Source organism: Polypterus senegalus, chromosome 2 (assembly GCF_016835505.1).
Source record: "Polypterus senegalus isolate Bchr_013 chromosome 2, ASM1683550v1, whole genome shotgun sequence".
Taxonomy (NCBI): domain Eukaryota; kingdom Metazoa; phylum Chordata; class Cladistia; order Polypteriformes; family Polypteridae; genus Polypterus; species Polypterus senegalus.
The window spans coordinates 45,997,949-46,024,132 of NC_053155.1; the positions used below are offsets into that span (position 1 = coordinate 45,997,949).

Genomic DNA, 26,184 nt, shown 5'->3' on the forward strand with positions numbered 1-26,184 from the left:
AAGAGTCCTTACACAGACCTGCAACCATGAGCACATCACGCCCATCCTGCTCCACCTTCACAGTCTCCCTGTATCTTACAGGATTGAATACAGAACTCTATTAATAACATCAAAAATCTTTAAGTGGCCTTGCACCTGACTATATCAGTAATCTCCGCCTTCACTATGCTCCAGACCGCCATTAAGGTCCACTGATTCTGGCAATCTTGTGCCCCAAACTAACCAGTGCTCAATGGGTGTCAGAGCCTTCATCTTCATTGCACCCAGACAATGGAGCAACCTCCCTAGATTAATGAAATCAGCTGACTCAATCCATTCTTTCAAAAAAAAAAAACTTCCTGCCCTAAAAATACATCTGCTCCTAATCCTGTTTTGATTCACTCATGAACCCGAGATCCCTTATTTACCAGTGTTTATATTAAAACTGTTAAGCATTCATCATAGCAAACAAAATCTGTTTTTCTTTCTCATTGGGAAATAACTTCAGTATCTCAGATTTTTCTTTTATGCTTTAAAATCGACATTTTAAATAGCATTTTAGCGCCAGAAAAGGTACCTAAACCAACTTGTGTCTTTTGGGGGGTGCTGGCTTGACACATTAACTCCTAACACAAAGGCGAAATTAAAAAGAAGTATTAGGGTAACGTGTTATATTTTTTGCAACATCTGCAAAAGTGGAAAAGAATTCCTTCTGTATTAATCCTGCCTGTTATTCTTTGACCACTGACTTGACCAGTTAGGTCTCCCCAGGAAAAAAAATGTCAATCAAACCTCCAATTCTGCACCTTTTCACAATATCAAGGCTAAAGCACACACTTCTCTACGGATCAACGCAAGGTTCTGCTCTGCTTAATTTGCGTTAAAAAAAAAAAGTAATTTGCGTTTACGAACCCCTAGCCTACATCAAGACACGCGCTCTGACGTGCTACCACTCCCTTACACGTCAAATGTGCGCTCTTTGCTTGAGTCCTTTAAGGTGCAGAGACTGGAACAAGAACGAAGTAGCAAGCAGTGGTGACTTTTTACATAATATACATACGATTATTTTACATCTTTTTTTTGTTGCGTGCAGGGCCGGATTAAGACGAAATTGGGCCTGATGCTACAACACAAAAAATGCCTATTTTTTCTCTGCATTGGTGCATGTGCATTCAACACTCACCGTACATGCGGACTCAGACCGACCAAGGAGCCTTAATTGCTTGCAACGCAACCAGCCAGCCTTTATTGAACATGAATAATAATAACGACGTAGTATCGTAACAAGTCGAGATTAACATCAAACTATGTAACATCAATATTCAATAGCAATTGTCTGAAAAGTGCACTTAATGCAGAAAACCTAACAATGAAATACACAAAATTTTGCAATTCTCTTATGAAACAGAGTAAGAAAAAAGGAATTGTCAGAGACATTGGGTCAAAGTAACTCAGTTCAGGCTCTTGTGGGTAAAAATTTGTCCATGATTTAAATTTCATAATAGACCAGAATCTTGTTGAGGATTTAAAAAATTCTTAACATCCATGCCAGGCCCGTGGGCCGGCTTTTAGTTTTACCTTTATAGATAACCATTTAAATAGCCAAAGAAAGCAAGCAAAAAGTTCAGTACATATCCATAAAAAACAAGGAACTGCTTTAAAAGATTTGAAGCATAAACTAGGATGTTAATGGTGCCATTCCTTTGTGAGTGGCAACAGACACTGAAACAATCCTCAAACTAGTGTTGACTGGAAGAAACCAAATAAAAACAAAATGGTTCAGCAGAAATATAAAATTAAATGTTATTAACATTTAATGAACAAAAATGAAAACACTGAAAAGGTTCCCCAATTGATGGTGACTGAAATATAAACAAGTTAAAACAAAATGGTGCATCAAAATAATCACACTGTTAATTTTTAATAAACAAAAATAATGAATAGAATTATATTAAAGGATTTTGTAATCAATTCATATTTATAAAAAAACAACATTTATTAAAACCAATTCATTTGTTTTAAAAGAGTTCTCCTGCTCCTACCAAACTGATCCTTTGTCTCTCTCTGCCTGGAACTGCAGTGTATGCTGCCCCCTGTTTTCCTGGAGGTCTTTCATCCTCTGTCCAGCCCTCTAGGGCCTCATTTTCTTTCTATTGATAAAGGTCAAACTGCTCCCGTCAGTGCACTTCTTCCATCACTAGCATAAAGACATGAAGTGACACTGTTAGTCATACTATTTCTCCTTCTTTAGTAGTCCCTCCTATGGCCGTGCTGCTCTCTGCTTCTGTCCAGTGCCACCCTATCCTGTCTGGCAAGCTCATTCACAAAAAACAACCCATCTCAATGGACTGATAAGTGATTACACATAAAAGAACAGCTCTGATTACTTTGTACTTGTGGATTGTGGTGAATGAGTTCACTTCAGTTCATGCAGAAGAGAAACTGGTAACAAAATGAACAGTTAAGAATTTGGAAGTAACTTTCATTTCATCAGAATATTTGTGGCTCTAAAGTTTCTGCATTCTATTTCCCTTTGCATAGTCTTATCAACACCCTGTCCCGTAACACACAGATCCATGCTGCTGATTCCATTGTGTTGTTAGTGTGTATTGTGTAGAGTACAAATTTAAGTGTGTCTAAGTGTACACTTATGTAATGTGTTCATTTTTGCACAGTGTGTGATTGGTGGATTCATATTTAAGTGTATTATTATTATTAAGACGGTGGCGCAGCGGTAGCGCTGCTGCCTCGCAGTTAGGAGACCCGAGTTCGCTTCCTGGGTCCTCCCTGCGTGGAGTTTGCATGTTCTCCCCGTGTCTGCGTGGGTTTCCTCCGGGTACTCCGGTTTTTTCCCACAGTCCAAAGACATGCAGGTTAGGTGCATTGGCAATCCTAAATTGTCCCTGGTGCGTGTGTGCCCTGCGGTGGGCTGGCGCCCTTCCTGGGGTTTGTTTCCTGCCTTGCGCCCTGTGTTGGCTGGGATTGACTCCAGTAGACCCCTGTGACCCTGTAGTTAGGATATAGTGGGTTGGATAATGGATGGATTATTATTAAGTGTTTATTCTATCATGTTAATATTTCTCTACTATTGTGGGTCTTGCACAACAATTTTTAACTCACTTGTACATTTGTGCTAAGTGATGTGACAATTAAAGTGGCTTGACTTGACTTGAGAAATTAACTTTCAAATGAGACTGTTAAATACTGTATGCAGGGAATTGTGTCCATATTGTACAATTTGTAAATGCTAGTATTTTAAAAACAGATGTCCTTTATAATAAGCAAAATATTATGTCAAGCCGCTTCTTACATAATAGAGGATGTTACAAAGCACACTCAGTCTCACCAGTCCAAACCTGCCCGTCTTTGGGGTGCGGCAGTGAAAACTAGCTGCAGAGCAGTAAATACTATGCAAATACAAGAAGAACATACAAACTCCGCTCAGGTGGTGACCAAGCATATAATCTGAACACAGCCACTTGGAGTTACTGCACCCACATGTCACCCTCTTCAACTCTTTTTTAAATGATCAGCATCATCACTCTTTTTAAAACAAAATCAGCAATAAACTCAGTTGTACCTTTCTCAGTGAAACAGCCTCACAAATCAAATGTAGGTCTTTTAGCTGTCACACATGCATGTATGGGAGGCAGCAAGGGGGTCTGGTTAATGTTGAAAATCTGGTACGCGGGGCTAATCAGATGTAGTAATTCCTCTTTTCCCATCACTGAAGGAGCAAGTAAGATCTAATCCACTTCCGCTTCCTGGCTCCAGACCACACCCTCTGATGACCTCACTTCCGATTTTTTCTCCAGATGACCCACCTCTTCCTCTCCCTCAGCTACAAAAAACCCACCACCTTTGCCCAGCACTCAGTCCTGTTTTGTGACTCAGTCGTAAATGACTACTCAGCAGAGTATTACGCAACGTTTTTCCTGTAGCAAAGTTACAATGTTTGGGGTGGATCCCTAAACCTTTATCTTCGTTTCTTCTTTCTTTACATGGCGTTAAGTGGTGCAATTATGTACTGCTTGGCAACAGAGTATACCCAATTGGGTATCTACTGGTTGAGCTCCTGGCAAATATTAGGTTGGTCTTTTCCTTCTTCCAAGAGCATGAACCTAGGCATCTGAGGATATTAACTGAAAGGTTTTTGATTTCTTTTTAATGCAAAAGCTGCTCAGAAATTCAATATTCAGGTTAAGAGAACTAAAGAGTATTTTATTTACTTTACAGTCACTTTATTTACCGAACACAGATGATGATCAGAAGGCTAATTTATAGAATTTTTTGATGGCCAGTGTTGCTTGTATTTATGCTGTTTTTTGATTAAATAATTTTGGCAGTATGGCCTAGCAGGTCAGGGAATTAGTTCTTGACACACAAGAATGCCGGTTTAATCCCTGTTATTCATTCACTATTTGATCCCAAGTAAACCGCTTCACTTACTTTCTGTTCTAATTGTAAAAAATATATACTGTATAATAAAATATATATATTGTATCCCAATGCTGCAAGACACCTTGAATAGCAACTATATCAGACAAATGGGTAGCAAGCAAATTGCAGAATAATATTTCGTGTTAGCTAGTGGCAGAGCATAAATCTCAAAATGGCTTGTTTAATCCCTGCCACTGACTCACTGTGTGGTCCCACTTAACCTGTCAGGACTAAAGATGAGGAAATATAAAACTAGTCATGATATGAAAGAAAGTACCATTGATATAGAGATAGCAGTGTTAGAGAAAGTCCAGAGGAAATCAACTAGGCTTATTCCAGGACCAGATTAGCCATGATGGGAGACTGAAGGTGTATAACTTTTTCTCTTTAGGCAAACCAAAATTAGGTGGTGACGCAATTAAAGTGTTTAAAATTATGAAATGAATTAGTGCAGTGGATCCCAAATGTTACTTTAAAATAAGGTCTGCAACTGGATCACAGGGAAACAGTTTAAAACTCCTTAAAAGCAGATTTTGCACAAATCTTTCTTCATGTAAAGATCCATAGACACTTGGAATAAATTACCAAGTACTGTGATGGAGAGCAGGACTTTAGGGACATATTTTAGATTTCAAGTTGGTGTAATTTTGGATAATCTACAGTAGATTGAACAGGATGCACAAGCTTGTTGGACTGAATGGTCTTTTCTCATCACAGTTTTTCTAATGTTCTGATGTAACATGAATGTAAAAGAATTCTCTTGACAGTTCATTTAATTAATTTCTTTATGATAGACGTCTGCTTTATTTTGGAAGTATTTAACCCTAACTCTGCGGGACAATCATCCTCCACTAGCCCTAACCCTACTCCTAAGTCTAACCCTAATTTTGTCAAAATAAATTTAATGTATCATTTTTAGAAAGACCACTACAACATTGAATTAGATTAAGTGGGCATCTAAAATAAAGGACTTATATCAAAGTTAAAAAATAGCACAGAAAATTATATTAATGTCTTCAAATGAAGAACAGATTATCAATTGTGCAATGTCTTCTGATGTTCTGCATGCCGGCAATGGTGCAAATAAAGAGGCTACTGACTAGAAATAGGATGGGATATTGGTTAATGCAGCTGTCTTAGTTTCAAATCCTGGTTCAGTCACTGTGTGAAGTTTACAAATTCTCTCAAAGTCAGTGTGCTTTTTTTGGTATGGGGGCGGGGTATCCTGGATATTCCAAAGGCATTGTTTAGGCAAGTTGTTGATACTAGATTAGTAGGGATGTACTCTGCAATAAAAATGTGGCTCTGTAGGGTTGGTTCCTTCATTTTATTTGGCATTGTATGGATAGGCATAGAGTGACACGACTGTGAGTTAGAAAATGACAGAGAAAATGACAGATAGAGGGATAGTTAGAGAGAATAATAAAAGATTATAGATAATATAATAATATAATAAAAAGAATATTGTTAAATCAAGCATGGGCCACTAAAATGGAGAACTGCTTACAAAACATGACAATGATGAAAATATTACTTGAGGAACAGGTTTGTCAGAGGAGCCTACCATGCTCCATACCAGTCAACAGACAGATATGAAAAGCACTGTAACAGATAGATAGATAGATAGATAGATAGATAGATAGATAGATAGATAGATAGATAGATAGATAGATAGATAGATAGATAGATAGATAGATAGATAGATTTAAGTAATCTTTAAAGAGAAACACACAGTAAAACATGGTATGAAACCCAAACTATTTGCACAATATAATGATAATGTTGACATAATATGAGGAAATATTGTCTCTGTACCAATTCTTGACTAGAGTATTTTAATGGGAATAAACATTGTACAGTTTAATGGCTGTGGCAAAAAAGAACTGCAGTGGATGTTCTTAATACATTGTGGTGGAATTCACATGTGCCTAAAGGTGCTCATGGTAAGGATAAGCAGCATTAGCTGTGATAGCCTCTAATCTTGCCACCCTCCTCTAATCTCACACTATCTGTAGTGACTCTATGGTCAGTCGTTTCATTTAGCCAGCCTTTATGATCATTTTATTCAGCTGACACTCCTTCTGCTGTTGTTCATATTCCAGCAGACCACAGTGTAGAACAATGCAGACCACTATTGAGATACGACATTCTCTTTATCCTCTCACACTTATGAAAGGATGTAGGTGTCCTCAATAAAGAACAAATTGCTCTGGGCTTTTGTACTGCAGGTCTGTGATGTCCATCCAGTCCAATCAGTTGTTAATATGGACCACAGAAATGTAAAAATCTGCACTATCTCAACCTCCTTTTATTATTGTGACTGATCTCAGGGACTCCCAAGTATGTCAAGCATCCACCAATAACGTCTTTGTCTCTTTAATTTTTAATCCAGGGTGGTCAACTAGAAGGTTACTTGAGGGGCTAAAATAATATGTACAACAAAGTAAAATTAAAATCATTATGGAATGGTCCATACAGTACTTCATTGTAAATTCTACTTTTGTGATATTGCAGAAAATCATAAATGGAAGATTTTACAATATAATATAATTGATTGTACAGTAAAGTAATATATAATCAAGTACATTAACTTATGTAATATTTATGTTAGACAAATACATGCAGATTACAATGAACATGAAATTGACTCAAATGTACAGTAAGCTGAAACTAAACACATTGGGTCAAATGAAGTAAACAAGCTGCATAGATACTGTAGATAGCTTGGTACAACGGTGGCTTAATGCCTCTGTCTGCATTGATCATTACTGATTCATTGCAGAGATGTTTGTGTGTGTGTGTTTTGTGTTCAGTTCTTTCTCTTCATCATCCAGCATGTGTGCTGGTAGGGCAAACAGTCAGTGATCTTCACTTATAAATTTCCTTGACTGTGTGACTGCACATACCTGCTTGTGTCTCCTATGCACGTTGTAGATGTATTTTAAATAAATTATGTACCTCCAAAAGTACTAAACTGAGAGGACTGCAGAAATCCCGGTTAAATTAAACAATCTGTACGACAGTTATTGTTGGACATACTGTGGGTCAAGCTGTTCCAAACTAGACCAGACACATGGATATTGAGCCTGCAACAAGACAATCATGATGGAACTTGCTTGAAGAAGAAGGATCCATTTTCATGGAAGTTATTATTGTACATTGGTCTTGGCATTCAGGGTGGATAGTTTGGAAATCACTTGTTCTAAAATGTTCATTGCTGGGATGTTGTCAACCAGGATCTCTACCCAATGCAAAGAAAAACATAATCTTACAATAAAAATTGTAATTTTAAGACATGAAAATACATTGACAAACTGACACCATGCTAACATCAACTTTTCTCAGTATTTTGAACATCATAGACTCAGAATCAGAACTTAACTCCATGGTGATTTTTTGACCCCATCACCAAACTTACATGGAAGTAAAAGCAGAATAATGCAAAATTAAAAACAAAGGACTCATAGGACATGGGACTAAAAAGATGCTGAATAACCATTTATATGGACATATGCATTGAAAGCTGGTAGTAAGCTAAAAAGGAGGCGACTTACCAGAAATATCTTTTCATTCTGTTAACATTGTATCAGAGAAGAAAACTTACCTTGAGACATCTTTCTGTGCTGCATGTCACTAAAGATATTTATCCAATACTACCATTTTTCTCACACATTCCAAAAACATGAATATTAAGGAAATTGACAACTCTAAGGACATCTTCACAGTTATTTTGTTTCGACCAGATTTTTCGAACTCTGCTGCAATTTAGTAACTCCGGTTCATTTAGGTGGATGTGAACACACAAATCACATTCTGATGCGGACCTAAACAGCCATATTAAGTCACTTTGGAAAGGGTGGTCTCAGTGTGGTACCTTGGAGCAGTTTGCATGAGGTCTGATTGTGATCCAGCACAGAACTAATTTTACTACATGAATTTTGTGCATTATCCGTGACATGTTGCATGCTGTGGTAGTCAAGCTAGGCTTCTTCTCTCTGTAATTGGAAAATCGCATTCATAGTATAATGAATTGTGGGTTAATACGGAGTATTAAAAACTATAAAAAGGTAAAATAAACATTCTAAAAAATATACATTAATGACAAATATGTACAAGAGTTCAAACAGTAGACGTGTGAATTGAAAAAAACTAAACTGAAGTTGCTTTCATATTATGAGTACTGAATAATAAACATCCTACATCATACAGTTAAATGGAAATTAAGTGACAAGTTTTAAAACTGAAGCACATCATCAACAGAGCTTGTCTTTTCTTGTACACTTGGCTATTTAAAATGTGTCCTTCAGCGCATAAACTTAGTGGTGCAAAATTTTCAATTAGTCTTAGGGTGTGCAAATACCTGGAATGAAAATGTTTCTGCCCAGTGAAATAAGTCCACAACATACCCAGAGGATTTTTATTTATATGTTTAGTTCACTTGAAAGTTTACAGTGTGAAAGGCAACCGAGCTAACTGGAATTCGAAACAAAGTAACGAAATGGACTATGAATGTGAAAACACCTTAATAGTCACCCTACGTGAAAGACTGTGAGCGGGTAAGTGTGCAAGAGTGTCCTGTTATGCACTGGTATCCAGGTAGGCTCTAGTCTTGTACAGCCCTGTTACCGAATGAATGAGTGTTGGCCTAAGAAATGTGAATCTGAGAGAAAAGTAAAACAGAAGAAATGATCAGGCTAGGGTCATGTAGTTGTGAAGAACCAGAGCTAATCACTGTGCCACAATGTCACATTATTCCAAAACTACTTGTAACAAATGACTGCAGGAGTAGAAAATAAATAAAAACATTTGGCACTTGAAGAGTGATACTTGGTTGATTATACTGTACTGTACACCAACACCATGAAACAACCAGCTTCCATTCTTTATTATCTCTTTTAATGTATTTAAATAAGGTAGGCTGGAAAACACAATTTTTCAAACATAGGAAAAATCTCATGTAATAATTTGTGTTGGGAATTTCAGTTGGTTGAACATATTCTTTTTTTTTAATGATTGTCTTTATAACACAGTATATGTAAAGTTTGTTTAGAAATAATAAAATATAAATTAAAAAATACATTCAAGGAAAAAATGTAGGGAATAATTCTAAATCATTTTTCTCTGATTTCCCTAAGATTTTGTAAGACTGAAAGTAAAATGTAACTGTTATAAAAGAATGTACTGTATACTGTATGAATAAAAGTTATATATTTTTTAATAGTTTGCATTTTGTACTTTTTATTTGGTTATTAATAATGATCTAAAATCTCAAATAAAAATTTTAGATTTACAAAGCAAAGCAGTGCTACTGTAATGTATATGCATAAACATCGCAGTGTCGTATGCCACTTATTTCTCATTAAAAATCTGAGATTTCCTTGTGTACACATTTTGGACACTGCATTGGATAAAAAGCAATGTAGAAGCAATGAACAAGTGCATTACGAAAAATAACTTTTTTTTTCTTACAGTCTCTTTGATTTACCCTTCTTGAGCCGTTAAGGGAAATATAGCTCTTATAATATATTTCATTATAGCGTATATAAGTCAATAACTTTTTACATATAAAACAAATATACATAAAGTTTCTTACAGTAGTTCACAGTGTGGAGATCCCACATTTAAGAGAAGAATAAATCTATGTATGGCTTTGCAAAAGTACATTACAAAGAGTAAGATGCTATTCATTTGTTCAGAAGTGTTTTAAGTGAACGTGTTAATGTGCTTACAATAGCATACATGGTAGTTGAATGTCGTGCCAACACTTTAACGTTCTGGCCACAGGGAACGCTACCTGTTGCTGTCTCAGCTGCTTTGAGCAAACAAATATAGTTCATTACCACCTCATCTACTTTAGCTATGATCTCCCGTTGCTGAGTTTCATCCTCCACAGCTTTCACTAAACACATGCAGGCTTCTGTTAAGGAGCAGAGAACCTGGAAACTGGAAGTCACAACCAGAATCATTTCTTCTGGACTTTTTTCTGCCTGAGATATTTTCTTACATGCACTTCCCAGCTCCTTGGACTCAACTGACAGTAGCTGCTTATACTGTGAAAGTTTGGATTCCTGAGGCTCACGTTCTCTGCCTTCCTTCTTCCCTATACTGGAGCGAACTAGTGCAATCAATTCTCTTGCATCTTTCTGTGCAATGGAAAATCCCTCTGGAAGTGAATAAGTTTTTTCCTTCAGTTCGTTTATCCGACTAATTCTTGCATCAAAGCTCAAGTCATTGAAATCAACCTCACCGTTCTGGTGATCGTTTATAATGACCTCGGTAGAAGTCACAGTTTTTACAGGATCAGGTGTTTCATTTTGAAGATCAGCAACTGATGCCTGATCAGTTGTTGGTAAGGTCCCTGAAGGTACCTGTGAACAGTAAAGCCTGGAGAGTTTATCTTCGTCCTCCTCTTCCTCGTCGGCCTTGCTGCCTTTATTAAGAAAACAATAGCTAAAAGGACCATGGCACCTCCACGTGCTTGTGTCCAGCTTTGGCAAATTCCTGAATTGCTTGGCATCTCTATGCAATGGCATCACAACCGAAGACCTCCTTTCCTTAGTGTCACTCATTATGGACCAACATGAGGAGCTGGTAGCAACAGAACTTTGAGAGAAACTTTTGGACAATCTTTTCCCAAAGGTTAGGTCGATTCTCTTCTGCGATTTGCATTCGGCGGGTTCTGGAGACTGCAGGCATTTGGGGCCAAGACTGGATTTGGTTCTCTCAAGGAGCACTTCAGCACTGCCAGATCCTGCCGTCACACTGCTGTTGCTCCTCCTTAGTATTTTTCCCTTCTGTGGATGTCTTAGATTGCCCCCACTGAGATCAAAGGGCGTTAAGCTTGAGGATGTTGATTGCGCATGGTCCTTCTTAGGTAAGTCTGTGATTTCTTGACTTGGCACATTAGAATCTGTGCAAATGTTTGATGGCAGTGGAATGGGCTTGGCTTTGACCTGTTTAGAAAAAGCTGCGGACATGCCTCCTCTTCTTGCCTTCTCGAGCTCTGTGCAAACTACACTAGGGGTATTAGAAAAACAGAGAGAATCATTAAGCATCTCCCTGACAACATGCTTAGTTTCAAAATCAGGTTTGAACTGTTCATCCTCATCCCGTAAACGTCCAGGAGTCCTGGCACCACTTTCTTGTGATTTCCTTTTACTCAGACAAAGTAACATTTCCAAATCACATTTCTGGTCTAAATGCCCTTCAAGACAGGGTAGCGAGTTTCTCCTCTCTGTTACATCTTTCACTTCACGATTGTTTAGGGGTTTCTGAGCATGCAAATCAAGACTTGTCTTCAACTTACTTGGCAAAGTGGCCGAGAAGAAATGCTTAGGAAACTTACTTACACTTGAGTTGGAAGGCCCCGTTGGCGCTACTCTTTGCTTTTCAAGGAGTTCAAATGTCGGTGGCATGCAGGGGGACTTGGCGCTCGAGTTAGCTCTACCCCTAACAAGCTCTAGAAATCCTGGCTTAAAACATGCATGCTTTTTATTGTCCTTATTTCCCTCCTCAGCCCTCCAGCTCTTTCCTAAACCTACCGGCCGTTTCAGCTTTCCACTCTGATACATCTGAGATAAAGTAAGAAAATTTAACATTTGGTTATAAGCTTCACTGTTACTCCCTTCTTTTGCGTTATTTTTACAAGTGCCCTGCTTCACATAAAGATCAGACAAAATATTCCTTTTTGCTGTACCTGTGGTTTCTTTTATCTTGGGCATCCGATGACACCCATCTCTTAAGGTGCCAAATATTGGTTCAGAGTTTGATGATGCATGCAAATTAGGCAGTGTTTTCCTATGAAATGTCCCCTCTGCTTGTTGATGATCTTTACTCTGAGTCCCGTGGCTTGACAGCAAATGAGATTTTTCATCAGATGTCACGTAAGTTAAATTTTTTAGAGATGATTCTGTGATTATGTGCTTACTGTCCGGCGTGCACATCGGGGAGTCCACTGGAGTAGCACACGTACTACTGCCAGTGCTGCAGCCAGCATCAACAGAAGAACACTGGGAACTCTGGAGCGAAAAATGGCCCTCGCTTTGCAAAGAGGACATTCGTTTGGCCAAATGGTATTCACAGAGCCTGGGCACAGTTTGCTCAGTGGGAGGGGGCTTGGACTGGGGATCGTCAGCAGGGAAGCTGATTTCTTGTGAGTCACTTATTTCTTTGGTCACAGGCACAAATGTGGTATCTGCATGGACGTTCCCTTCCTGCCTGTGCTCCGAAGTGTTGCATTGCTCTCCTTTCAGTTCAACTTCCTTTCCTTCCATTTCGGGTCTGCAAACAGTCGAACCTTTCACTGAGCTTTTTTCATTTGCTACCCCGAGAACTTGTTTCTCCACCGCTTTAATGTCCGAAAGCGGGTACCACCTTTGGCTTTTTTCGCGGAAAGATGTTCTTTCTAGGTCAAATTGGCTTAGACGATGGGCATCCCTTGAAGTAAAAGTATTGTACTTTGCAGCAGGGTTGATCTCCTCATTTGTCTCCATCTTCTTTGCTTGCTGTCTTTTAATGGTGGCACTGACTTCAAATTGAACTCTAGGTTCCATGTCCCCCTGTTTAATTTTTCTCTTGCAAGAGTACACCAACGATCCCATATGCAGCTTACTAAAGTAATCTGTAACCGATTTAGTCTCCATCGTCTCTGGCTCCATTTCAATGTCATCAGAGTGAATTATCTGCTTAGAGGGCACTGCTTTGTTCTGCATTTCAGTATCCTGACGACCCATGGGCTTGAGGGCTGCATCCCCGCTCTCACAAGGAGAGACAGGAAATTCGGTTTTCTCTTCCACCAATGGCTGGTATCCTTCAGTGGTTGCTACAAATAGGCGCATTGAGTTCTCTGAAAGCTTCTGTGCTGCAGCTAGTTCAGAATTCTCGGTCATTTCAGAGGAGTTTGTTTCATTTCCAGAATCTGAAGATGACTCGGGACTATAAGCCCGTGATATCGTTACACCTGTATGTCACAGAAAGATAAACAGCTGATTAATAAAATACATTAAAGGCACTATACACAGTTTTAACAGTGCATGTTTTATTAAAACAAAAATAATGTGGTGAAGTGAATGCATTTTTACAAAAAAAGAAAGAAAACATTATCAGAAAAATGATACACCACAGCAAATAAGCTATGCTGTTGAAATGAATAGGTGACATATGGTTTATGGAAAAATGAAAATGAACTCTGGAATGGATACAATGCAAAAAAAAAAAAAAAAAAAGTTTACATCAATGAATAAATGTTACTATGGTGTAAGAACCTGGGCTATCGTCTGTATGTTGAAGGGTCTGCTCTTCAGATGCTGCCAAGGCTTCCAAGGCTTGTAGAGTGGAAACCACGGCATCATCGAGTGCTTTCTCTGTGCCGCTGTCACTTTGAGTTGGAATTGCATCAATCAGAGAGACAGGAATATCATCTGTGCTGTTTTGGGTGTTTCCTTCAATACCCTGAAGTCCATGGTTCTGAGTGTCTTCCTCATCTGAACTATCTCTAAAGCCAGGTGGGGGAGCAGCAATGGCAAGGTTTAAAGAATGCAGAAGAAAATCATTATCTTCATCATCATCACCTTCAGGCGGAGGAAGAGATGTGAGGTCAATAATATCATCACTGGAACCTGAAAGACTCAGGAGAGTGCTTTTGTCCATCTCTCCAATAACAATGTCCTCTTCACAGCTGGCTTCATCATCATCCTCTGCATCATCTGTGTTTTCTGCATAGCAGATATCATGCAGCAAAGGCTCTTCAATGCCTTCGGCATTGCCAAATATTTTGGCATCATTGATATTGGCATAAACAGTATGGGTCGCAAAATGGAATCCTTCAGGGTCTGAAGATGGGTCCATAACCTTAAGGTCACCATCAGTGTGTAGAAACAATGACCTTTGCTCATCAAGTACCTCTGGACTTTCATCCATTAATCGTTCATATCCAAGATTTTGTGGATTAATGCTGTCCAAGTTATGATCTCCAAAAATAAATGAAACTTTAGCACTTCGTGGAGAATCCTGTGCTTTATTTCCTGCTACACTCAGAAACGATTGAGCACGCACACCTCCGTTGCCTAATTCCATGGCTTCTCCTGGATGAAGGAGGTTTTGACCATAACCTGTTTTATGAACCTTGGTAAGATACATAGCAGTTCCTTCATTTTGGCTACTTGGGCTATCCAAGAAATTTGAAGCATTGTCACTTGGATCTTGAACACAAGGCTGGCCTTCCCCCATTGTAAATGACGTGCTATATGTCCAATCAGTTTCGTGAAAATTGTACTTTGACTTTTGATCTGAACCTAAAACAAAACAAAAATGGTTAATTATAGCAGAAGAGATATTCGAATAAAGCAAAATAAATTTAAAAATTTGGTCATAATTTAATTTTGTAAACTTAACTAACCATTATGCAATGTTGTATTGTGGCTACAACATTCACATTAATTCTCACATTTGACTAACAGTCAGATTGTTATGATCTTTGTTCATTCTTTCATTCATTCATTTATTTATTTATTAACTGCTTTCAAAGATTATATCTTTTGTTGCACACAGACTCACATAGGGATCATCCACACAATGCTACTGAGGTAAGCACATTGATGCTACCCACTGGGGAAACTAACAGCCTCTGTCCTTTTCACTTGCAGACCAGAGGACAAGTAACATAATGACTGTTGATGGCACTTTCAAGTTATCACAGAAGGTCTTACCTCTTCTACCCAGTGGGAAACTTAAACAATGATGTCACTAGAAATTAACATTTACTAATGGATCCATATCAGATGAGAACACAGCTTCACCACAGAAAACCTTTTTCAATCCTGGCTGCTTGAGAGTGCTTTAAAGGATGATAATGTCTGAAATAATTTTTACCTTTTGGACTTTTCCTTTACAATTCTTTATTTGCCTGACATTAAATGAGATCTCAGTCGGTCACCAAACCTTTATTTACCTTCTTGTTGACTTCTATTTCCACCTTATTATAGGTTTTTTAGGTCACTGAAACCAATTATGATGATAGTTTTTGCTTTTGAATTTGTTTCTATAAGTTAATTATTTTTATCATGCACTTAACAACATTGCTATGCAGCATTCCTTGGATAAAAGTTTAGCACTGTGCACTTCCTGGTCATCCAGGTTTGATGATAAATCTAAAGAAATCTCTGCATGTTTAGTGTTCGTGTATTACTATTAATGTTGAAGGCCTCTTTTTCTGCCTTCGAATTTGGTTTGGTATTTACATTTGATGAAAGACAGAATAGACCCTTGGCTACAACTTTTTTGGCTTGCATTTTTAAAACAACTTCTCTTGATTACTTCTATTCTACACTTCTATCACTTGTAAGGTATTCATATCTTGTAAAATAATTTTCATGAAGGTGTTAGCCAAGTGTCAGTTTAAACTTTGAGGTTATGAGCCCCTCAGTAAGACAGATTTCCACGATTTAAGAGTATAGTGAGAAGTCAAGCAAAATGACACCTTTTACTGGCTAACTAAAAAGATTACAATATACCAGCTGTGGTATATGGCCGGCTTGTTATCCCGGCCAATACCCCCAGGCCGCCAGATTGAGTTCTCCCTGCAGTATGGAGGTGCCCCGAAGACCAGCAGGGAGTTAGGGACAATGTAGTTTTTATACACAGCCCTGCTGGATACCACAGGGGCCGCAAGAGGGAGCTGCAGGGAGGACCGAAGAGTCATATGTGCCCTATAACCCGGAAGTGCGTCATAGGAGGAGCGACGACTGAAGTGGCGTACTTCTGGGGTGAAGAAAAGGACTTGTTCCTGACCCGGAAGTGATAAAGAATCACATTGACTGGGGATTAGGAACACTTCTGTGTCAGGGAGTATAAAAGGACTGTGAGAGCTCCCAGACGGCGAGCTGTGCTGGGTGGAAGGGTGGCAACGCGTCTGGGAGTGGAGGATTGTATTTGTATTGGAGAATTGTGTTTGTTAATGAGTATAGTGGAGGAGAGGGTGCTTTGTGCACTGTGGCATATAAATAAAGTCAACCTTTGGACTTTTTCCTGGTGTCTGGAGTCGTGGACAGGGGTTCAAGGGAGCGATAGCGCCCCCTATCTGTCACACAGCTTGCCTGAATAAAGGGCCTGAGTTGTCTTGAAAGCTTGCAAAGGTGTAATTTTGCTTGAATTCTCACTACATTCATAATGGCTAACACGGTACAACACCCTAGTACTACACACGATTTAAGATAAAAAGAAACTAATGGCCAGGAGATGAAACTAATGAAACAAAAAGGAGAATGTTAAATCCAAAACTCACAGAAAAAGAAAAAAAAAATTTAGAATCTGTGTGCCGCCATCTTATATAGGTTGGGCATGGTAACACAATGTGTCAGTTGACTTCAGTGTCAACAGCATAACTACAGCAATGCAAGGAACAATGAAATATGGTGGCAACCTTACCAAAGTAAGAAAAATATGGCATTGTTATAGTAACAATAAAAATAATAACATTCAAAAAATGAAATAAGATAGTACAACTTAGCATACAAATGTTTTCTTTAACTCACTTTCATGACAGACAGTTGTTTAATCACCAATTAGTTTGTCTAATGTGAGGAATATGTTGCAAACATTTTGAGCTCACCATTTTACTTTTGCATTTGTGCAAACAATTGTAAGTAGTGCTTATTCAATTTATCAGAGCACAAAATCTTTTATTTGATAGTGACAAGAGGCTTTCAGTGTGTGATTTGAGAAAAATCAGGCAGGCTGTTTCGGTAAACACTATGCTCACCAAAGCAGGCAGAAACAAAAAGAGCAAGCAGAATTATTGTGTCTTTAAGCAGGCAGGAGATCAAAACTAAAAGAAAACCTGAAAACAAAGTCGCTCAAGAAGCTAACGATGTTTATTGATAAATCTTAGTGCAGACACTAAATTAACCATATCTTGGGAATTAATAGATGACTACCATGATGGGCACTTAATGTGCATGTGCAAATTCACCCAGACAATGCACAATACTGTAAGCATAAAATAATGCAGATGATGTCATCAAATAAATAAAAAACAAAAAACGTAAACAAAAAAGAACTTACAAAAGCTTGCTTAAACTTGATAACAGCTGAATGCAACAATCTCAATATTTTAATGTGCATGCAGTAGGTAACTCAGTAATGCACGGCTTTATAATCTACAGTATGTACTAAATCAGTTACCCTTATGACAGCATCTCCAGCACTACATGCTGCCCAAGTCAGTCATGAAGTAATTAACATAATATTCTCAAAACTGCTTAATCCAATTCAGAGTCACAGGGAGCTGCAGTCTACAGCAGCATTATCAGTCAGGCCATGCTCCCATACACACCCACACACATTCACAGCACGGTACTTTACAGTTATCAGTCGATCCAACGGGCACATCTTTGAAATGTGGAAAGAAAATGAGTTTGCCAACTCCACTCAAACAGTGTCCAGGGTAGGGTTTCAAACTTGTCTCTTTTAGCTGTGAGGAAGCAGTACTAATCAATGCCCCACTTAAAACTATCAGAGCAGACAAAAATAAAACTATAGAAGGTAATATGCGATGCAATCAAATATGAATTATTCAAATATAGCTCTAGTCTAATTTCTCTGTAATCCAACTGCTGTTGCCACAGCAAAAAGGAGTACAAATATAAAAACATTTTAATAAACAAGTAAATACATACATACATAATGAGCAGTGGATTTATAGCATGATGCAAATCCATAGGGGCTCCAGACCAAAATGGTAAAGACGACATCTGAAATGCCAGGTTAGGCATGGCGTGATAATGACAGCGTGGGTGGGACTGAATTGACATGATATATGGAGGGGGTTTATCCCAGCTAAATGACCCCTGGTAGCTGGGCCTGAAAGTATGACAAAGCTTGCTATAATGCATATTGCAGGACAAAGTGTGCATTGCCCATTCTGCAAGGCTTTTGTCACACACCAGACCTGTTAAGAAAGACCATTTAATATGGATGCAGGCATCCAGCTGCACTAAACCCCCACTAGCATTCTAAACTAAGTGACTCAACTCCAACTACTACCAGGATCTGCTTGGACTTCATCTGATAACAAAGGTGTACATCAAAGGTGACCTGACATCTCTCCAAAGGCCTCTCTACAGACTTCTTGAGCCAGATTCTGCAAAATGGACTCAATCAAGTACAAAGTGTTGTAAATCAATGAGTGAAAACTCTGATGGACAAAAGATACACTAATTTTTTAACTGGAAGTGACTTTAATCCAATCAGGAGAGGGTTCAACCCTCCTTTAAAACCACATGCACCCCATCTCTTAAAGTAAGTGAGAATTAGTGGAAAGTTCAGGAATTCTCTGTGGGAGGGGGAAACTCTCCAAAATTACCTTCTGAAACTTGGTCTCTGAAACTTAAGAGGTTATGAGCCTAATGAAATTATAAAGCAGGAGTGAAAATGATGATGTGTAAGTGAAGCTGTGAGTGCCAAGTGTGTATTCACATACACACGTATACTGTATAAGCACATACTGTATACTTATATATATAGGTAAGTATATATGTATGTATATGTAACAGTAAGCAGTTTTTCTAAAAAGCTACCAGTTCTTGTTTCTTAGGAAGAGCACTGTTTTATTGGTTTTGTCAGGGTTCAGCTTTGAAAAATGTTATTGCACCTAAGGGATTAGTTTACCTCAAGTGGCAATAAGTAACAGAAATGTTGTTAAGGTTTTCATTAGGAATACATTTATTTGTCACAGGTGTAATCGATTAATTTTATTCTACAGTTATTGTAGTAATTGTGTTTAGTTTGTTTCTCTCACATTCTAAAGAAGTGTATGGTGTGTTGGTTGTCAATCCCAGATTGCCCTTTGTGAATGTGAGTTCTGCGATGGTCTGGTGCCCTCTTTAGGACTCATTCCTGCTTTTCTCTCATTGCTGCTCCAGTCCACTTCTGCCCTGATTTGGATGAAATAGTTTTTGGAATGGTATACTAAGTAATTCAGTTTGGCCAAAGTGTAAGACATGCTTTACATACAGTTCAGAAGACAACCCATCATTGACCTCTGCAGTATCAGACTAGCTCTTCCTGTTCTGGCCATAATAGTGGTTAGTTGAAGCAGGATTTGAGTCAAATGTGTGCTGAACCACAAACCAGATAACTGTTTCAATTTTTTTTTCAGAATTTATGAGTTTAAAATCCCACAGAAAAATATAAAAGTTGAAAATGTGAGATGATAACCAAAGCTAGTACAAAGAGAGACTCATATACAGTTTATTTTGCTTCTCTGTAAAGGTTTCAAATGCATAAAGTGTGTCCAGGCTCATAAAGTCAACTTTTCTATTCCATTCACCCAGACCACTGCTCCCTAATGATGTGAAATACTGGAAAAGCACCCTTTCAGTAAACCAATAATTGCTTACATTGTATTTACAGTGTTTATTAGAACTACCCAAAAGTTATTTTATGTGTTCAAATATTCAAAGTACAAAACAGATAAACTGTAATTTTTCAAACAGGCATTCAATGAATAAGATTAATTCCAGTATATAAAGTTTTCAAGGTGTAACAATAGAAAATATACTTTCATAAAGGTAGTATATATTTATATTTTTTCCTGAAAATATTCGGCATATTTAAATCTGACTTAGCTCTAACAGAAGCATGATGCCTGTTTTGTTTAATATGTTTTTTTTTTTTTTTTGGAGTTCCCTCAATGTGACTTTTTTTTTTTGTTATTTCCTGTCCCAAATGTTGTTCCACAGATCATAAGATCACTGAATAGCCAATTATAGCTGATTTCCTCTAGGGGATTAACAAAGTATATATGAAAAAAAACTGTAAAATAATAAGTGCACACTCTCTCATATAAAGTTAGGCTGCATAGCTTTCACTGTATTAGCCACTAGGGGATGCTAAAATCTCAGTAGGAGAAAATTTTCATGTGCCAGTACATTTACCTTGGGGAAGATGGTATGATATTCTTTTAACTGTAGTATTTTTTGTTTAAGAAGTACATATTTAAGGAAAATATGTTTACCAAAGATTTTTCATTTCTCTAGATATTTTGGAAACTCTAAAGTTACATTAGGCCTTCATAAACTCAAGCTCTCAAGCATATTTCTTTAGTCTTGTCATAGTAAACTGAGATGTTCATAGGCATGTCCCATCAGATCTTTTGTAATAAGGGTTGTCCATTGAAAATATTGCAGTGGTGATCATGGCTGTTATTTAAAGGAAAATTAGTATTAGGTAGTAATATAAGCTCTACTGCTGATTTTGCAGTTCCCTAAGCCGCTAGGGGGCAATGAGTTAAATTCCCACAAGGATATTGGGGAAGACAACCAACCAGGCCATCTCAAGTATACCTCTGCAGTAAGGCTAACGTATAGAAATACCTGGTACTGCTGCAGGATGTTCTACCCCCATGAAATCAGAGACTGATGCTGTCCTCAAGAACTCCAGAAGTGCTTACAAAGGGGTACGTGAAAGGAGTTTGAGACATAATAAAAAAGGACCTTGAGTTCTTTGGTTAAGAGATCTTAGTCTTAGGAGGCAGCTGGTGACAAATGCTCAGTTGGCCAGAGAGAGGAAGGACAGACAAAGTATTAGAAGATGAGAAGGGGATCCCAAGTGACAAAGTATCCAGGGGTTGCTAGTGTTCAATTAAACTCAGAAGGCAGAGATATATCATTTTCATTAATAATACCTTTTCAACCTTTTCCGACTCCCATGTTTTTGTACATTTCATCCTATTCATATTTTTTTGTGTATGTGTATTTGTGTTTACAACACATTCGTGATGACTTATGGGTAGTCCGAACATGCAGCACTCTGCCGTTAGTGTAATTGAAGCTAAAGCCAAATGAACATGGATGCACTACTGAGGGATTGTACCATTGTTGAACAATGTGTTGTACCAGCAAAAACTGGTCACCATTTAAGAAAAGGATTAGAATGAAAACCTGCAGCCACTGTGGCCCTCCAGGACGGATGTTTGGGACCACTGCTTTAAACCTTTCTACTCCCACTCATAAACATTTGTTTAAGTTGTGCTGTTCTCACTTCCATACTGAGCCAACATCCTTTGGTGAATTTCAACAGGTTTCACTCCTTCTGCTAAAGGAAATTTCACTATGGCAGTTTATTCAGTTCCACTGTGTGGAGTTTGCATGTTCTCCCCGTGTCTGCGTGGGTTTCCTCCGGGTGCTCCAGTTTCCTCCCACAGTCCAAAGACATGCAGGTTAGGTGCATTGGCGATTCTAAATTGTCCCTGGTGTGTGCTGGGTGTGTGTGTGCCTGCTCGGGTTGGCTGGGATTGGCTCAAGCAGACCTCCATGACTCTGTTGTTAGGATATAGCGGGTTGGATAATGGATGGATGGCACTTTATTTAACAATGGTGCAATCCTGCCACAAAGCTTCCATGTTTATTTGACCTTGGCTTCAACTACACTAAGGGTAGAGTGCTACACTGCGCAAGTTCAAATTAACCATAAGCCATCATAAACATGTTGTATAGGTGTCAGTTTCCATCCATGAATTCAAACTGCCTGTATTTTTTGATTTACCCTCATATTACTGTTGTGAGCAGACACACAAGTAAGAATTTTATTACACTATACACTCATGACAGAAGTTGAACTTGAACAAAAATAAACTACTGTATATGCAAAGGTGAGGATCGTGGTCATACATTACATAGAATAAAAAAGTTTCAGTAAGGAGGATGGTATTTCCTCCTGTATGTATAAAATGAGCATAAGGATAATTCTGATTCATCAGAAATGAAACTGTTTTTTGACTAAAGTTGGTTCACAGTCTAGATTCTTGTCAGTTGTCAGTAGAAAGACTAACTACTTTAACATACTGTGTGGCACCTCCTGTGGTGCTGCAGCAGTATTAATACTCCCCAAACCATAAGAGGACATTTGAATTGTACAAGTATGAAACTCTAGTAGAGCTACTTTAGTGCTTTACCCTGGGACTAAAACTTTGTATGTCTTCTTTGCACTTTTAATGAATGTAAATCTGTATCCACTGATCTAGTCAGAAAGAAAAATGAAAAGTTGTCATCAATGTAGAATGGATATTGGGTAACAGTATTGTACATTTGTCAGACTGTAAGGGACGGAATGATTCTGAGGAAATGTCTCGATTCAGGGTGATTAGTGAGACCCAAACACATCTCTACTGGATTAAGCACTGGCTTAAAATTACCTGCTTCGATATTTCCTATATTTTTCTTGTTTGCCATGTTAAAGATTGAGCGTCTTGAGTCCACCAGCAATCTGTAATATCCAGCTGTTAAACAAGCTAAATTCATTGCATCACTTGATTCCATGAGTAATGTGATAGGCTGTAAAAAACAAAAACAGATGTTCACAGAAAGAATTGAGGAAGAATTGACATTTTAGTTGTTTGTAGCTAAACTATCTCAAGTAAAGGCCTCATATTTCTTGATCCCCCTTAGTCTCTCTCTGTAACTCTGTGACCCTGTAACCATGATTTTGTAAAATGTCCTGATATGCATAATCTAAATTTGGACATTTCCTAAAATTTGAGTCAGTTATGTATTGAAATATTTTATATAGTTTTGAAAAGGTAAATTAGGTACATTTGCAAACCATACTAATAGTCTAAGGTAGGACCTTTTATGATTTTGCCAACATACAAGAGAGTTCCCTCAATGTGTAGAAAGGAAACATATAAATAAAAGTGTCAGCCGTTCAAAGAATTTTTAGAGAAGAGTGGATTTGGTGCTCCAATGGGTGATGCCTACTCAGTCTTGTCCTACTCCGAGAAGTAATCTGCCTGATTTGATTATGAGGTGTGATTAGTGATGTCTGAAACACACAACTTTCAATTTGAATAAAGTTTTGCAAAATTTCAATTGCAACAGGCAAAAACTTACTCAAGAGTCTTTTAAAGTTCTAAAGGCTTTTTGGGTGGGAAACAGGGAATAGTGCTCCTTAAAACTTCATTTCACTTACATCTTTATGTGTCATTTTCTGCAGATGCATAAAACATATAATCCATAGCATGGCAGTAAAATCGTTTCTATTTATCCCTCACTGTGGACATGCTGCATATTTTCAATACATTAAAACACATCATCATTTACATTATTTTCTCCACAGCAAAACTCAGTATCCAGAAAGTTGCTGCTGTCAAAGCTCCCTTCCCACACCATTACCTACCAACTGTCTTATCCTAGTTGAGGATATGCACGCTTGATTTGTTCTCTGATAGAAATCTTTATATAAAGACTAAATTTCAGGCAGAAATGTAGAATTAATACATGAAAGTTCATCCAGGCAGGGACAAAACGCCCTCTTCTTGTTTAAATGGCGTGAATTTCACTGGAAGCGTAATGCAATCTATTTGCTGATTTAATTCAGGTTGTGTGAATTGTTTCATTCATCACAAATGGTGAGTTGCTATTGGATTTCTAAGCTAGTCATACAATTTCCCTATCAGATATTACATTTGCACATATTATATCAACAATCAGCTTTGTCTACTTGAAATCTGATTTGAGGATGTATGTTTTGGGCATTTGCATTAAGAGAAGCATTGCAGTGCCAACTGATTATCACTTAGTGCTGAGTGCATTTCACAGAATGAGCTGGACAAACATGGGTGTCAAACTCCAGGCCTGGAGGGCCTCAGCGGCTGCAAGTTTTCATTCTTGCCATCTTCTTCATTAGTGACCACTTTTTGCTGCTGATTACTTCTTTTAATTAACTTGACTCATGCCCCATAATTGTTTCTTTTACCTTAATTAGCAGCCAAACAATAATGAGACACAAAACAGGCCATCATATGACCAGCTCACCTGTGCCCAGCACAAAATATCTGAAAATAAAGGAAGGTGAAGGTCTCAGCAAGACTGATTTCCGAGGTCACCAAAACAGTATGACAGCATTCTTTGTAAAAGCAGGAAAACAACAGTTTTTGAAATGTCTGCTGTAGCAGAATGAGAGCAGCAACAAGCCATGGAATTAAATAAAAGGTTTAATTAACAGCAAGAATCAACTTCTCATTAAGAAAGTGGTTGAAGTGAAACTGGTTGGAGTTTGAAGCCCCAAGTTAGCTGGTCATCTGTTGGCTTGTTTCACGTCTCATTTCTGTTTGGCTGCCATTTAATGACAAAAGGAATCAATTCAGAGGACTGAATCCTTAAAAACTGAGCTATTAAAATGAAGGGAAAAGGAGTTAATTGGCAGTGAAAACTGGTCACTGATTAGGAAAAAGGTTAGAATATAAGCCTGCGGCCTTCCAGGCCTGGAGTTTGACACCCCTGAGCTAGAGGATTCCTCTGTTCAGGAAGAGTCCAATTCTCACACCAAGAAGAGCTTCTCTGACATCTCAAGTAAGGTCTTGGTGTCAGAATGAATGCTTTAAAAGACCTCAGTAGTGGAAGCAGCTGTAGGAAAGTAGCTAACACATGGCCTGTCTTTATCATGTTTCCAACCAAAGTGCATGCTGATGAACACTGATAATGAGAGAAGCTTTCAATTTAAAGAAAAAGGCTTTTTGTGTAATGTCCTCATTTAACTTTGAGGTACAAGTAAGTCAAGCAGCTTGTGGCAGATGCTACAAGAGTATGGCGAATGTGAAAGTGCTAGATGGCATTCAACATCTTTATTTGTTTGCAGACTTTGCATTGAGTCATCTCTAATTAAATTAAGAGTAGGAGTCTTCAAAGTGTGTCTCACCTCCTCTCCTTTTTATGATTTTTAAATGCAGGAAAATGTGATATTGTTAAATATTCATTGCTATTTTAACTGGCATTGCTCTGTCTAGTAATTTGTGCCTGCCATTCTGTCATGTATCGTATGGTTACCTCGTGATTCTGCACCAGTAAGATACGGAAAAAAGAAACATTTTTATGTCACTGCGAGGCCAGAGTCTTCAAGTTTAGTTCTGATGTTTAGTTTACATTTAATTGTGCCATTTGAAGTCAATGTCAATAACATAACTAGTTATTTGACTTATTAGTGCAGTCCTTCTGCCAGTATAGATTTGTCTTTTCTGAGAATGTTATTCAAATAATTTCAGAACAGATTAGTAATTCTTAGTCTTTTACTTGCTGTTGCTTTTATTTTGTAATATCTTATTAAAGCAAATATTTTATGATGAACACACAGAGATATAAACAGGGCCATGTTAGACAGAGAACCACTAGTTTCTTTGTAATTTTTATCTTATTTTTATCTTATTAGTAACTGGCAGCTAGTTAAGAAAATTAAAACAATTAAATTAATTAATGCTACTATTAAGACTAAATGAAGTAATAAAAAGTTAGAGATCTTAAAGCACATAAATTTGCTTGCACAATAATTGTATCAGCATAATTAATTGGCTTCTAATTACAAAATAATTGTGTTGGCTCAAAAATCTGCAGCTAGTTTAGTCCTCTAGGACAGATCTTGAGGACATGTGCTACAAAGTATAGTGACATTAAACTAAACATGCGCCACCACCACCTACTCAAAGCATCATGATGCACCAACATTGATGGACTGAAAGCCAGAAGTCTACGTGACCATCATCATCAGGTCCTTCCATGAAAACCCTAAATACAAAGATGACTGTTTGACTTATGTTAGGTAGATTGCCCAGAGGGGACTGGGCGGTCTCTTGGTCTGGAACCCCTACAGATTTTATTTTTTTTCTCCAGCTTTTGGAGTTTTTTTGTTTTTTCTGTCCACCCTGGCCATGGACCTTACTCTTATTCTATGTTAATTAATGTTGACTTATGTTTATTTTTTATTGTGTCTTCTATTTCT

The 26,184-nt window shown here is 37.9% G+C and overlaps 1 protein-coding gene across 5 annotated transcripts in view; it reads right to left on the reverse strand.

Moving 5' to 3' along the window:
* Positions 1 to 8,822: 8,822 nt before the first annotated feature.
* Positions 8,823 to 26,184, reverse strand: part of frmpd4 (FERM and PDZ domain containing 4) — a 787,881-nt gene continuing 770,519 nt past the window's right edge. For 4 of the 5 annotated variants that reach the window (XM_039743624.1, XM_039743625.1, XM_039743626.1 and 1 more), the window contains 4 exons: positions 22,610 to 22,748; positions 13,683 to 14,711; positions 12,116 to 13,378; positions 8,823 to 11,431 (listed from right to left, as the gene is read on the reverse strand). In XM_039743624.1, the coding sequence (XP_039599558.1) occupies positions 10,104 to 11,431; positions 12,116 to 13,378; positions 13,683 to 14,711; positions 22,610 to 22,748 (3,759 nt within the window). In that variant the 3' untranslated portion in view covers positions 8,823 to 10,103. Of the gene's footprint in view, positions 11,437 to 12,115; positions 13,379 to 13,682; positions 14,712 to 22,609; positions 22,749 to 26,184 lie in introns of all 5 variants that reach the window. The other variant, XM_039743628.1, reaches the window with a different exon arrangement.